The sequence below is a fragment of the Aethalodelphis obliquidens genome, unplaced genomic scaffold (assembly GCF_003676395.1).
Source record: "Aethalodelphis obliquidens isolate GAN/ISIS:26980383/991018 unplaced genomic scaffold, ASM367639v1 scaffold78, whole genome shotgun sequence".
NCBI lineage: Eukaryota > Metazoa > Chordata > Mammalia > Artiodactyla > Delphinidae > Aethalodelphis > Aethalodelphis obliquidens.
The window spans coordinates 6,319,318-6,334,193 of NW_020838022.1; the positions used below are offsets into that span (position 1 = coordinate 6,319,318).

The following is a 14,876-nucleotide window of genomic DNA, read 5'->3' on the forward strand; positions in this document are numbered from 1 at the left end:
GGGAGCGGACCATTAGATCAGGCACAGGTTGAGAGAGAAAACTCGGCGAAGGCAGTATGGCATGCTCAGGCCTTTGACAAAATGGCTTCTGCCTCTCCCACGGGCTGTGGATTAAAGGAAACTAAATGGCTACTGTGGAGTACATTGACTGTCTTTCTTTTCCCTATAAGAGAAACATTTATCAGGAGAGTGACAGGGTGAAGATGATGTATCTGTTTCTGAAGGCCATTAGATCGCCAAAAACCACCGTGTTGCTTTTTCAAGCCTACCGTTCCTCCCATGGGGCCTACTCGGCCTAGGCCCCAGTACTCAACCTCTACTCCCCAGCTATCTCAAGTTCCATCAACTGAGAGTCCCAACAACTCCATCTCTTTCCCTGAGTAGGGGCATAACTGTGATATCAAAGACCAAAGTGATTCACAAACAAATGCACCAGGATATTCACCTACAAAGAATCAGAGAAATAATAAAAATGGTAACACTGGCAGTAGTCATTTTCATTCATCGAGTGCTTGCTCTAGTATCAAACACTGTCCTATCAAAAGCAACGATAAATAATAGCATGATCCCAGGACATATACCATAATGAGAAAATACCACTGAGAAGTTATTAAAAGGAATATTCTACCATAATTGACAGGGAAAGTGAAGTGGCTCATTACTTAAGACTTTGGAATAGAGACAGACCTGGGTTACTATTCAGTTGTGTTACTTAACCTCTCTGGCCCCCAGTTTCCTTATCTGTTAAGTGGGGATAATAATAGTACCTGTGATTTAGGCTGGTTGGGAAGATAAATGAAATAAGCACTGTACATTCATTGGCACATTGCCCTGTACATAAGCATTATTCAAAAATGTCAGCTGCTATTATTAGAAAGCTATTATATTATTGTTCATTATTATAAGGAAGTAGATATAAGTCGAATCATATCTGTAAAAGCCAGATAACACCTTTGACTATAAGATAGGTTTTAGGAGGATCTAAAACTAGGGCTACAAAATGGTTCCACATCATATACATGCTATTCATCAACGTATCTGTACGCTCACCGAGGCTCAGAATTAGACATTGGTATTTATTCCTTAAATGGGAGCCATTACAGTAACAAAAAAAAAACATTGTCACTCCTGTAATCCCCCTTAGGAGGATTGAGCTTAGAGAAAGTAATGATCATGGGAGCCCGCCCATGGCCCCACTTGGACCTCCCCCCTCCTTTTAATGCTACTGATGACTTCCCATGATATAAGACAAGGGCCTTGCTAGGGAACCTCAAGAAACCCTTCAACAAGAGCAGTGATACAAACCCCTCTTTGTTTCTTAGGTTTTACACTATGCCAAGCTAAAGAATTTATCCTTTATCCTCCTTCTCTTGATGAATACTGTTCCTGGGAATTCTTAGGCCAAGTAGCTATGTAAATCTAATAAGGGATATGTTACATATTTCTAATAGCACTAAAAGCATGGAACATTTTGTGCCACTGGTGACCACATATTACAAACAGAATTCTGAATTACTGTAGTTACATTAGGAGTTCACATATATATTCTTTTCTACTTAGCCCAGGAAAAAAACTTCTAACCCAACCAGTTGGATCACCAACTGTATCCAAAAGTCTAAGCAACCAAACTGGCTTTCAATACAAACAAGAATGGGATGCTTTCATATTTTTACCCCAGGGCCAAGGGTTATCAACCCATCAACTCTGAACTGTATGATAACCTCTCATGCACAAATGACTCCATTATGGAGGTGCTCACTTAAAACACAACTTTGAGAGGGAGAATCCCCCTTCAGAAACAATTTCTAGGACATGAACATCATAAATATGTTAAGAAAAAATAGAGACCAACACTGTTGTCCAACAGAAACATAGTGAAAGCCACATAAGTAATTTTATATATTCATGTAGCCACATTTAAAAAATAGGAACAAGTGAGATTAATAATATATTTAATTTAATCTAATATATCAAAAGTATTGTCTAAACTTGTAGTCAATATAAAAATTGTTAATGAGATATTTTATATACTTTTGGTACTAAATCTTCAAAATCCCGTGTTTAGTTTACACTTACAGCACATCTTGATTCAAACTAGCCACCTATTCAAGGGCTCAATAACCACACGTGGCTAGTGGATGCTGTACTGAACGGCGCAAATACAGCCAGTCTGACATGAGTGACTGGTATATTTTGAAGAGCCATGCCTACCCTCACGGACACCTCAGCCCTTCACCGTCTTTGATGGAGCTCTTAGAGTGTACCCACCCCTCTCTGGGACCACTAGTCCACCTGGAGTTGTGAGGAAGAAGGGGGGGAAAGGATGTGTTTTTAACAAAGCACCTTGGAAACCCAACTCCATTTCCCAGTAGAAACAATAGCAAACACAATAGTTCTGTGGCTAAGTGGCATGAAGGGTTAAATAGGCTTTCCTGGGGAGGAAGGTCTGGGAACCTAATCACCATTTAGAACACTGCATCCAGGAGATAGCGTGTTCCAACCTTCCAATAGGCACACAAAGAGACTGCCTGGATCTCTCATCTACATTCTTAGTAAAAGGGAACTGACAGCCATGTTTACAAAGAGTTTTTCATTTAAGTACTTAAATTAAGCCGGTTGGTTCACTTCTTCATCCCTGTCCCCTCCTCCCCGCATTCAGAGGGTCCTTCAGTCCTGCCCTTCTCTGGAAAGCACATTTCTCCCTGAGACGTGGAACAGCTGCCATTTTGGAACACTCTGTGAAACTGAGAACCCTGTCTTCTGAACAGTTCTAGTTATATTTCTGAAGCAAAGGCAAACTGAAAAGGACAATATTTGCCCTTTCCTTATGTGTGCCCTGCCCTTCTGCCACCCTTCCTACCCCCATCCTAACCTCAAAGTCAAAAGCTCTCAAGTGGCCAGCACTGATGCAAAACTAGGCAACTTCAACTACATATTTTAGATCTCCCCCACCTCTCATTCTCTCATCTCCCCCAGCCCACCTCAACGTACGCTTCTGCATAATAACCATGCAAGCACACAGACAACAAGCCTTATCCTATTTGTCTTCAAATCCACCTCATAGCTCTTCATTCCAGGAGAAATGTACAAACTCTAGCTTGTAGGTTTCGAAGCCCTTTTGCGATCCAGTCTTAACTAGTTGCAATCTTGACTGGATAAACTGAATCATCACTGGGTCCTGTCAATTCTCCCTCCCTCACCTGCAATCTGTTGGTTCAGAGTCCACTGTTCTTGACATCTCCCGTATCTTAATCCACATTCTCCAGTCACCTTTTTGCAATGACTCTTCTCAAGACCCTTGAGGGCTAGGACTGTATCTTTTACTATTCCAGTTTCCCCTTGGGCCAAGTCTTTCCTGGTGTCACCTTCGGCCCCAAGTATAGTATAGTACAGTCCACAGAGGGTGCTGAATGAACACATGGTATATGAAAGCCTAGACTGCTATAGTAGCAATCCAATGTCAGACTTATCTGCCAGAAACACCATTTTGGTCATATCACCACAATGGTGGTAAAAGTCAGACCAACGGCTACCTTCAGGGGAGGAAGGGATTGCAGGAAGAAGCAGGAAGCATTTTCTGGGTTAAGTTCTAGACAGAGGGTTAAGGGATCATAGTGGAAGTTGTTACACTGTTTGGAGTAGGGGTGGGCAGAGGGGCAGGATGACTTTTGAGAATGTAGAATGAAGAAGTGAGGCATGTCAGGCCAACCAGTGTGTCCCAGGCAGAGGGAACAACATATGCAATGGCACAGAAGCAAGAGGCAGAGTGAGTCTGGACAAGTGACTCTGAAGAGTGTGGAGAGACACTGTTGGCAAAACCAGGTTAAGTAGTTTGGATTTTATTCTGAAATATAATGGGGAGTCCCTGAAGAATTTTTAGTAGGGGAATGACTTTTGAATTTACTCTATTTTAAGAATCAGCAATCTAGTGGTGATGAGGGTGAAGAATCAGTGGCAAGCAAGACCAGAAGGAGGGAGACCAACTGAGTGGCTGCTGAAACAATGGTCCAGATGAAAGTTGAAACAAGGGAGGAGCAAATAAGAATGAATGGATACAAGACAGGTTTAGGATACAGAACAGACAGGACTCCATAATTGTCTCAGCACTCCCTAGTCATCTCCCAGCTGGTACCTAATGTGAAAGTAGCACTTACTCCCTTGACCAGGGATCTAGTCTTCTACCCCCAAATCTCCCCTTTTCTTTCTTTTTTTTTTAACAAGAATATTTTATTCGCTGCAAAAGAAAACAACAAACAAACGAAAATGCAGATAAACATAGTAGTATACACATGACCGATGGAGGGTTCTCTATATAAGCTTTCACTAAAGTTCTAATTCCTCCTTCTACTCTTACATAAAGAAAAAGAGCTATCAGGCAGAGTACCTCATTCTTAAAATTCTTTCCAGTAAACTATATTTAATTCACAGGTTGGATAGAAGTCTGGAAGCATTTACTTTTTATGTATGTATGTATATATGTTTACTTGATATATAACATTGTATTCGTTTCAGGTGTTCAACATAATGATTTGATATTTGTATATAGTGCAAAATGATCACCACAGAAAAGCTAGTTAATATCCATTGTCACACAAAATTACATTTTTTCTTTTTTCTTATGAGAACCTTTAAGATCTACTCTCTTAGCAGCTTTCAAATATACAACACAGCAGTGTTAACTATGGTCACCATGCTGTACATTACATCCCATGACTTATTTATTTTATACCTGGAAGTTTGTACCTTTTGCCACCCTTCACCCACTTTGACCACCCTCCACCCCCTGCCTCTGGCAACCATCAATCTGTTCTCTGTATCTATGAGCTTGTTTTGTTTTCATTTTGTTTTGGTTTAGATTCCACATTTAAGTGAGATCACATGGTATTTGTCTTTCTCTGTCTGACTTATTTCCCTTGACATAATGCCCTCAAGGTCCATCCGTGTTGGCACAAATAGCAAGATTTCCTTCTTTTTTATGGCTGAATAATATTCCATTGTATGCATATATCACATTTTCTTTATTCATACATCAATGGACATCTAGGTGGTTTTCATATCTTGGTTATTATAAATAAGCTGCAATGAACACGGGGGTACTTATATCTTTTCAAGTTAATGCTTTCATTTTCTTCAGATAAGTACCCAGAAGTGGAGTTGCTGGATCATACGTTAGTTCTATCTTTAATTTTTTGAGGAATCTCCATACTGTTTTCCATAGTGGCTGCACCAATTTACATTCCCACCAACAGTGGAGGAGAGTTCCCTTTTCTCCACATCCTTTCCAACACTTGTTACTTGTGTTTTTGTTAACAGCTATTCTAACAGGCCTGTGGTGATATTATTGTGGTTTTATTTACATTTTCCTGATGATTAGTGATGTTAAGCATCTTTTCATGTACCTGCTGTCCATCTTATATCTTCCTTGAAAAAATGTCTATTCAGATCCTCTGCCCATTTTTTAATCAGATTGTTTAGTTTTTTTGCTACTGAGTTCTGTACATATTTTGGATGTTAACGCCTTATCAGGTATATAATTTGACAAGATTTTCTCCCATTCAGCAGGTTGCCTTTTCATTTTGTTGATGATTTCTTTCCCCCTTTTTCATTTCAAAATTACTATCATCACACGCTTCAAATGGCCAATGAGGAAGGTGAAAAGGAAGCAAGATCAGGGGAGGAACAACTAATTATAAAAGTCAATGCCCCACTTTTGTGGCATTTTGAGTTTTCAATGCACCTTCCATTGCCTCCGGTTGTTCTCACCAGCCACGTTGCCACTGTTTCACCCAAAACCACTTCCTTAGCTTCCAACCACAATGAAAGGCTCCCCTAAAAGTCACTCCTTTTCCAAATAAGCCCCATAAAATATACTCATGGGCATATGAAAAAGTTAAGCCTTAGTTAAAAATACCACTAAATGCTTGGAACACAGATCATTTAAAGAGCATAGGTTTACTTCTTAGATCTGTAAGCCAAAATACTGCCTTTTGCTGATACATGTTGACAAAGGCACACAGATACCAGTAAGCAAGGCTGGCTACAGGATGTGAAAAAGCAACGCTCAAGGGAAAATTGCACTTTTTCAAATGCTCTCTGTTTCAAATTACAGACTTGGGATATTTCTTTGAAACAACTCTCCCTATTTATTAAAAAAAAGTCTGTACATGATTTATACATGTGTTTCAGCTATTTCTAGAAAAATGACTCAGTTTTATGTTTAGAAAAAAAGCATTTCCTTCAATAAAAAAGAAATCGCTTTAAGAAAGTAGCTTCAAACATCAAACCATTTTGAATACTTATTATCTACTCCAGTCTCACGGCTCACTTTCTTCTTGGTGCCCTCAATTTGCTCAGAGTTAGTAGTAGCGACAAGCTTACCTCTGCTATTCACTGAATAAAAGGAAATTATGACTCATAGCAAAACAAAACATACAAGACAGCAGAACCTCAGCCAAAACTATTAAGAATTATTATACCAAAAAAAGAAAAAGAAAAAAAAACCCCACCCCACTTCTTAAAACCATGTATTAGTCTTATAAGGATACACTGGAAATTTAAAAATATTAAAAGGCTTCATCCCAGCTGTATACACTAAAGATACCATTGTATAAATGTAGTGTTAACATTTGTGACACTATGTATAAAACCTGTCTACAAAGCAACACTTGAAACAGATGTAGCACAAAATACTTGCATTTCATATGCTTTTTATATGGTTCCCCAAATCAAACTTAATTCCATCCATGCCCAGCTGACTGCAAGTTACAGGTATGACTAATTTTAAAAGAGCACATAGCCATGTCCTAAGGGGTATGCAGTAAGAAGCTACTAAGTCCTGGGTGAAATACTATATTCACATGCTCAACAGTATACTTTAGTGAAGAATTCCAGTCACAGTAACTTTTCACAACAAGATTTATTGTCAGAGCTTGTAAGTGGATATACTGGGAATAGTTCCACGCCTATTAGGAAAAAAACCTTCCAACCAAATGCACAACTCACGCCTGTTACACCACCAGCAGAACTGAATCTTCTACTAGGAAAAAAAAATCGGTTTTGCAGTGTTTAGAGTTGGATATAACCAAGACCTGAGAAATAAGTAGGCAGTTACTTTGACAAGAGATAAACAATGGCCCTCCAACTGTACAGAAATCCAAAAATACACTTCACGTTATTCTGCAGAAAAACAAGTTAACAAATAAAACCCTATCTAACATCACTTTGCTGAAAGGACCTCAGGGTCCTAGCGAAGAGTGCAGTTTCAAGTAGCAACTAAGACGCCTGCTGACAGTCAAATAAAGACCTATTTGATAATCAGTGTGACAGAAAACAGACATTTATGGCTCCCAGCTATTAGCAAGTGAAAGATTAGACTAAATTTTAAGAAAAATTCACCAAATGTTCTAAAATTTCAGACCTTCCAAAATGGCTAGATCCTAAAAGCAAAAGAACAAATAGTTACCACATGCTGAGGGGAGGGACGGGGGTGGGCAGCAGGGAGTGACCGAAAGGGACTCACAGAAAGAAAATGCTACCAAAATATGGCATATCATTAGAAATTCAGGTATAGACAGCAAAATGACAAGAACATCATTAAGATCATTGACCATTCCCTAGCACGTGTAGTTATCATGTAAGATTAAAATGGAAAAACCTGAATGACTTTAGAGAAGACTAAAGAAGATAACTCACGATTAGCAACTGAAAGTATTATACAAAGTATCTTCCCACACCTGCCCTGCATAAGAAGAGAAAGATCAAAGTCAGCTTGGAAGAAGGTGTTTTACTTTAGGAAAAAATGTAGTGTAGAAGATGGCAAGATAAAAAGAGCTGACAGATGAAATTTCCACTAAAAACAAAATTCAACTTTTCCCCTCTGTTCACAGAACTATCTGGAGCCTCTAAAATACCATGGATAAGTTACATAGCCACTAAAAATTTTAAGTATGAAGACTATGTGGCAACCGGGAATAATTCACAGGACAAAATAGGTGGAAAAGGCAGAACTCAAAGTAATATGTACATTATGATTACAATGCTAGGTAAAAAGCTGTAATGATGGTTGTTAAGAAGGCGGCCAGACTTTCTTTTTCTTTTCCAAAGATTCTGTAAATATTGCCATAAAAGTTTTATAGATCAAAAATCATGTTTAAACTATGAGTCTTGGCATTCAGGAAAATGTTAAATAAGTTATTCCTTTCAAGAAAAAAAAGGCACACTGCTTTGTAGTTTATCCTTTTAACTACTTCAAATTAAGGAGGATTTCAAATGGCCACACTACAAACGGTGGGTTCTTATCTGTATTAGTACTCAAAGGGTGTAGACTTTCATACTTAGGATGGACAAACATCTGCTTTTCTATGTGGAAAAAATGGTCACACCCTTGTAGGAAACTGACATGTTTAAAAAGCTTATGGCATTCTTAAAGATGTCTACTTGCTCCATTTTTCTAAATAGATAAATCAAAAACGGAAAACAAAGCATCAAAACCAGACCGGTTTTCAGGGGAACCTACTAATCAAACTGTTAACCGAAGCTACGAGTTACAAAAGTAAAGCCTCTCTGGTTTTATTTCTGAAGGAACGCTCTCTATAGCCAACTATTCAGTTTGGTAGGTTCCATTCTTTCAAACACCTCACTCGGCTAAAACGGATTACAACACATTCAGTGCCTCCCCGACCCTGTTAAGAGAATTCTGAGAAAAAGAGGGTATCTAGCGAAAGACGTCAAGGATTATGGTGATGTATTTTAAAATTTTCAATATGCAAGCAGGACTCTTATGCAGGTTGCTTTAATAGTCTGAGTTCTATTTTATCGGGCCACTGCAGGCAAAGCAGTTCTTTATCTCCTCACCATTAGGACAAGGGTAGGGAGGTGAAGTGCTCCCTACTTCTCTCCTGTAGGTCAGAACCCTGTGGATCAAGTCATCGCATTTGACTATTGTAACCGCGCTCAGCGAGTCCTCCCCTTCCTTCCTTTCTTTTCCCTGGACAAATCCCTACGTGACTAACACAAACCTAATTTATGATGTCAGTAGGTAGGCCAGGTCCCTAAAAAGCTCTGTCCCCGCGGGTTCAGACTCTGCATCTCCCCGCCCCACCCTGTCGCGGCTTGGGTGGAATCGCCAATGAAACACTAACAGTAGCTAAGGTAACAGAGCCGGGCTTAACCGGACCGATGCCGGAGAAGAAGTAAAAAGAGTTTCTCCGGGCCTGGGGGTTGGGAGGCTGGCTCCGCGGACTGATTTTTCCATTGGGTGGGGGTGGGTTAGAGACCACAGAAGCGCAAAAGCAGTAGTCTAATCTTTGAAGGCCGGCGGCCGGCTCTGCCACGCTCTCAGCAGGAAGGGGAGGGGAGCTGGAGGAAGAGGGGGAGGAGAAGCGGCGAAGGAAGGGAGGAGGGGGGGAAGGAGGGGCCGGGGGCGGAGCCAGGGCTCCAGGAAAACCCGCGCGCGAGCCCGCAGCACCTCGGGGCGGAGTCGCCGGCTCCGTCCGGCCCTTCGGCCTCCACCGCGCGCGGTGCGCCCCGAAGGGGCGGGCCCGCCCGCAGCCTCCCTCCGGGTCTCGGGCCCTCCTTCCCCTCTCCTCCCTCCCCTCCCTCCTTTCCATCTCAGCAGCGCCCTCGGTCTCCCTCTCCGGCTCATACAAAAGCAAAATGTCCGCCATCTTCCGAGGCGGCTGCGCTCGTCGCCGCCACCGGCCCGGCTCTCCTGCGCTTTCTCCCCGGGGCCGCCCTTCCCCCGGCCCCCTCCCCGACCCCCGGCGCCGCAGCTCCTCGGAAGCCGCGGAGGCGCCACTCACCCCCGCCCTCGCCCCCACCTCGCCCCGCCCGCCCCGCCAGGCGACGCAGGACCGCCTCGGGCGGGGGCAGGGGGGCTCGGCTGCCCAGGCCGACCGGCTCCCGCTTCCCGCCCGGCCCACCCCCTGGATGGCCCTTTTACCTTGATGCAGTACGGGGGTTCGTCGTAGGTGACCAGCATGTACCTGTCTCCGCGGCTGGCCGGGTCCCGGGCGCGCAGCTGCGGGACGAGGGATGACGGAGGGGGCCGCGAAGGGAAGGGGGGAGGAGGGGGCGATACCAACGTTACAGAAGCACCTAAATCCACCCCCACCCCTAGGGAACTCTCCCCATCTCTCCCCTCCCCTCCCTTTACCTTCAAGAATAACTCCACAGCGCCTTTGGCAATGTCCAAATAGGAGGTGCCCAGGTCAGTGCGCTGGTTCATAGAGGCGGACGTGTCTATGAGGAACAGCAGGATGGGCATCTTCCCCCGTACCCCTGGCTCCGGTCCCCACTCTCCTGGCCCTCTTGCCCTCACTGCCGCGTTCTGCCACCCGAACCCTCAACTCTCGCAGAGCCAGGGTGCAGGGAGCAAGAGTAAGAGGGGGAGACGGGACGGGACAGATGGAACTGCTCCTGGCCTCCTCTTTCTGCAGCCCCACCTCTTCTCCCTCCAAGGGAACTTGAAAGTGTGAGCGTGTGTAGCCCTCGGGGCCCTCCCCCTTCCTCTCTTCTGCCACCACTACTGCCGCCGCCGCCGCTGCCGCCGCAGGGACTATTGCCCGAGCATCGGTCCAAGCTCACTGAAGCGCTCGCCCCAGACTGAGAGCTGTCTCTGTTCACCAACACACAACTTCTGTCCGCTCACCTACCATGGGCACCATGTGACCAGAACCCACGCCATTGGCTGCCAATTATATGTTATTTGCATATTCATTAGATGACAGGGCAAGGGGAGGGACTTGGGCGAACCCTGGGAGTTGAAGTTTGAACCCAGGCAGGGGGTAAGGGGAAATGTTAAGGACCCTCCTTTAAAGGACTTGGAAGCTGTTAAGATACGTAGGGCGGTTTGGATGGACTTTTCTCTTGCTCTTCAAAGATGATAATTCGAAAGGAAGAGTGAATTTGAGCAACAGTTGTGCAGAGGTACAGAAACAGATGCTTGGACAGGCTGTACAGAAGACGCTTTGCTAACTGCAATCGATCAATCCTGCCAGTGGCTAAGACCAAAACATTTCAGAAGCAGCAAACTTCTTTCCTGGCAAGACCTACTCGCATTCCTTCAGATCCCTCCCCACGCTTGATCAGTGTTTGTAAGTCGGTCGCTGGCCTTGCATTCCGCGTATATCTACTGAGAAAGGAAACTAAAACTTAAACACAGTTACCTAAACTGGCCTTTTGTGTGCACAAGCTTCTTCAGTTTCATTGAGCACTTTGAAGTATTGCCCTGCCTGTGATAATTCCACCCACTGTTGTGTCTGCGCAGCCTTTACACATGGAAGGTTTGCCATCCTGGATTCTGATTCATCTCACATTTATTGAGCACCTATTAAGTGTCAGCCACCCACGTTAGTCTCATTTAGTCTTTGAAATAATTGTGGTAGGTGGCATTATGTTCAATTTTCAGTAAAGGAAAGTACAGCTCAGGGAGATGAGGACAACACTGAGGGATGTTCTCAGGTCTGGCTCTACGGAGAGTCTCAATGAGTGGCCAATCACGCTTGGCTGACTGCTTCATGTAACTCGAATTTTAAATATGGAGGTGTGTATTCCCAGCAGTATGCTGTGCACAGCGTGGAGTCCTGAACTTCAGTGAGTTTACAACTTCATTTGATATGTTCCTTGTAATATATATAAAATCCATATTCAATAACATTTTCATAAAAATAAGATTTCAGAAGAGGCCATATAGCAATGTATGAATCAGGGACAAACAAGTGGTGCAAATAAAAAGTGCAGTGGGGGAATTTCCTGGTGGTCCAGTGGTTAGGAGTCCACGCTCTCACTGCCGAGGGCCTGGGTTCGATCCCTGGTCAGGGAACTAAAACCCCACAAGCCATGTGGTGTGGCAAAAAAAAAAAAAAAAAAAATGCAGTGGAAGCAATGGTCCAGTGGTCTCGAAGTTCAGAAGGTTTCCTAGATGAGGCACTTAGCAGGAAGGGAGGGATTCTGGATTGAAAGGAATGGTGGGAACAAAAATTCAGCCAGAGATACTAACATGTATAGCACAATTCAGACCCATCTGGGATACAGCTGGTGGGAATTAATGGGGAAATAAGGATGAAAAAGACACATTTGTTATCTCACAGTTGCCATGAGTCAGGGGTCTGGGCATGGTGTAGCTGGATTCTCTGCTTAGTCTCACAAGACCACAATCAAGGTGTCAGCCAGGCTGTGTTTTCATCTGGAGGTGTGAGTGGGAGAGAATCAGATTCCAAGGTGAAGCTGAATCCTGAATGGATGTTGGCAGAATTCATTTCCTTGTGGCTGTCTGCTTGGTGGAGGCCACCCTCCGGTCCACCTGCACTTACCTCCCTCCCATAGGTTGTTCACAGTATGATTGTTTGCTTCTTTAGGGCCAACAGGAAAATCACTCACTGCAGTCTTCTAAGATGGAGCCTTATATGATGTAACTTAATCATGAGAGTGCCATCCGTCACCTTCGCCATATTCTATTGACTAAAAGCAAGTCACAGATCTTACCCACACTCCCTCAAGGAGAGAAGATTACACAGGACATAACATCACGCAGGGGAGATCATGGGGACCATCTAAGAATTCTGCCTCGCATTAGGTGGGGATGAGATTATTACCTGGAAACAAACTCTGCCTCATTCACAGTTTTTGTTGAAGTCAACTCCAAGTCATAATATAGCACTTTCAGCCCACTGGATCACATGCATGGGGTTGATTGCTTGTTTAGACTATCCTTTGGTGAAAAAATACAAGATTTCCTATTAGGAGCTATATATATACACACACATATATTTATAAACAAACATATATTTATTTATATAATAAATATAATCAAGATATTTAATTATAAACATATAAATAATATTTATGTATTATGTATATGATATATTATAAATGTGTATGGACTGTGATATTCCCCAGTTCACAGTGTTTATTTATTTGTTTATTTCTTTGAAGTATAGTTGATTTACAATGTTGTGTTAATTTCTGCTGTACAGCAAAGTGACTCAATTATACATATAAATGTTCATTTTCCTATTCTTTTCCATTATGGTTTATTGCAGGATATTGAATATAGTTCCCTGTGCTATACAGTAGGACCTTGCTGTTTATCCATCCTATGCGTAATAGTTTGCATCTACTAACCCCAAACTCCCAGTCCATCCCTCTCCCATCCCCCCCCCCTTGGCAACCACAAGTCTGTTCTCTATGTCTTCACAGACAGTATTTTAAGATGACATTTTAAAATCTTCTTTACAATTTCCCCCTAACTTTTTACAATGAGTATGCTTTGCTTTTATAATCAGGAAAGAGGCTATGTTAAAAATTACAAAGTATCCCAAATACAAATTACAAACTTACCAAAAGAAAAAAGAAAAAAACCCTCCAAGGTGAATACTATTGAAACAGTTTTCCAAAAAATGCTAAGGAAGCACAGTCTTAGTCACCCAGTGCTCCAGTGGGACAACAGCCATGTCTTCATTATAAACTACAAAAGTGACAATATACAAAAAATAACCGGGGGGAGGGGTAAATTGGGAGATTGGGATTGACATATACACACTATTATATATAAAATAGATAACTAATAAGAACCTACTGTATAGCACAGGGAACTCAATACTCTATAATGGCCTATATGGGAAAAGAATCTAAAAAAGAGTAGATATATGTATATGTATGACTGATTCACTTTGTTGTACACCTGAAACGAACACAGCATGGTAAATCAACTATACCCCAATAAAAGAAATAACCATCTGGTGGATTTACGAGTTTATTCAGATTAAACCAAATTCCAAGCCCTTAGCCTGAAGCCTCTCCTTCACTTCCTAGGGGAAAGTAAACCCTGCATTATGCTGGGGTGGGTACTTTTATGCGTTTCTTTGACACACACCAACACTAAGACCCCCAGAGCCCTTTCTACATCTTTCTCTGCTACAGAACATCAGCGCCGCCCCCCTTGTTATAGGTTGACTTGTGCTTTGGCTTTGCTGCTGTTGGAATGTAAACTCCTGGAGAGCAGGCTGAGCCTATAACCAATGCCTGGTGCCAAGTACCAGCTCAATCAATTGTTGTTGAAAGAAACAGTTGCATGTGCTATGGCTGCCCTTCTTTCATCGTCTTCCCAGGTGCCCCTTTCCTCGGGGTGCCCGGCCCTGCCTGTCACCCCACCCCAGCAGCTCCCTGTCCCTGTGAATGCAGGGTCTTTGGGATTTGGGGCCCAGTAGGCCCCTTCAGACCAAGCCCTGGAGCTGACCGCGCCCCCGCCCCCAGGCAGAACCCCTGCAGCTTCCAACTTTCAGGCCCACTTTCGCTGCCACCTCTGGCCAGTTAACAGAATTCTTTTTTCGCCGCAGCTCTATGACCTACACCAATGTCCCTGTCTTCTTTCTGGTTTTCTCCTGCTTTTTTGAACTCCTGAGCTTTTGAAAATAGTTTCCTCTTTTCTCTTCATGTCTCTACTCTTTTTTTTTGCTTTTCTTCCACTCGTAGCCTCTAAATTAATTCACTTTAATACTTCACCATAGCCCCTCATTCCAGGCCTTTCTATTGTACCTCGTGTCTGAGGTTACCAGATCTCTCTGAGGAAGGAATTCTTATCAAGCACTGCTCTCCTGGCCTTCATTCTGTTCACAACAAATGTTAGCATGCTTTGTGCATGTTTCCATTTCTTGTGGCTGGCCTTGGGGCAGTCCACCACCACACAACAGACTCTCTGTTTTGGTGAGGGCTGTTTTGATTTCTCACTCGCCAAAGATTTGTTACCTCTTGCCTTTAAGCAGGCCCTAATCACCGCATCTTGACAAAAAGACCTTACTTAACCTGATCACTACCCCCTACCAAATTCCAAATTCCACCATCTACTCCCTCCTCAAGGCCATGCAATCTGGTTTCTC

At 43.1% G+C, this 14,876-nt stretch overlaps 1 protein-coding gene across 12 annotated transcripts in view; it reads right to left on the reverse strand.

The window, feature by feature from the left end:
• The window catches only part of LOC113612482 (integrator complex subunit 6-like), a 51,550-nt gene extending 40,929 nt beyond the window's left edge, over positions 1-10,621 (reverse strand). For 3 of the 12 annotated variants that reach the window (XM_027092407.1, XM_027092406.1, XM_027092397.1), the window contains exons 1-2: positions 10,154-10,612; positions 9,941-10,018 (exon numbers count right to left, since the gene is read on the reverse strand). In XM_027092407.1, the coding sequence (XP_026948208.1) occupies positions 9,941-10,018; positions 10,154-10,264 (189 nt within the window). In that variant the 5' untranslated portion in view covers positions 10,265-10,612. Of the gene's footprint in view, positions 1-9,940; positions 10,019-10,153 lie in introns of all 12 variants that reach the window. The other 9 variants (XM_027092399.1, XM_027092400.1, XM_027092395.1 and 6 more) reach the window with 5 other exon arrangements.
• Positions 10,622-14,876: the final 4,255 nt, after the last annotated feature.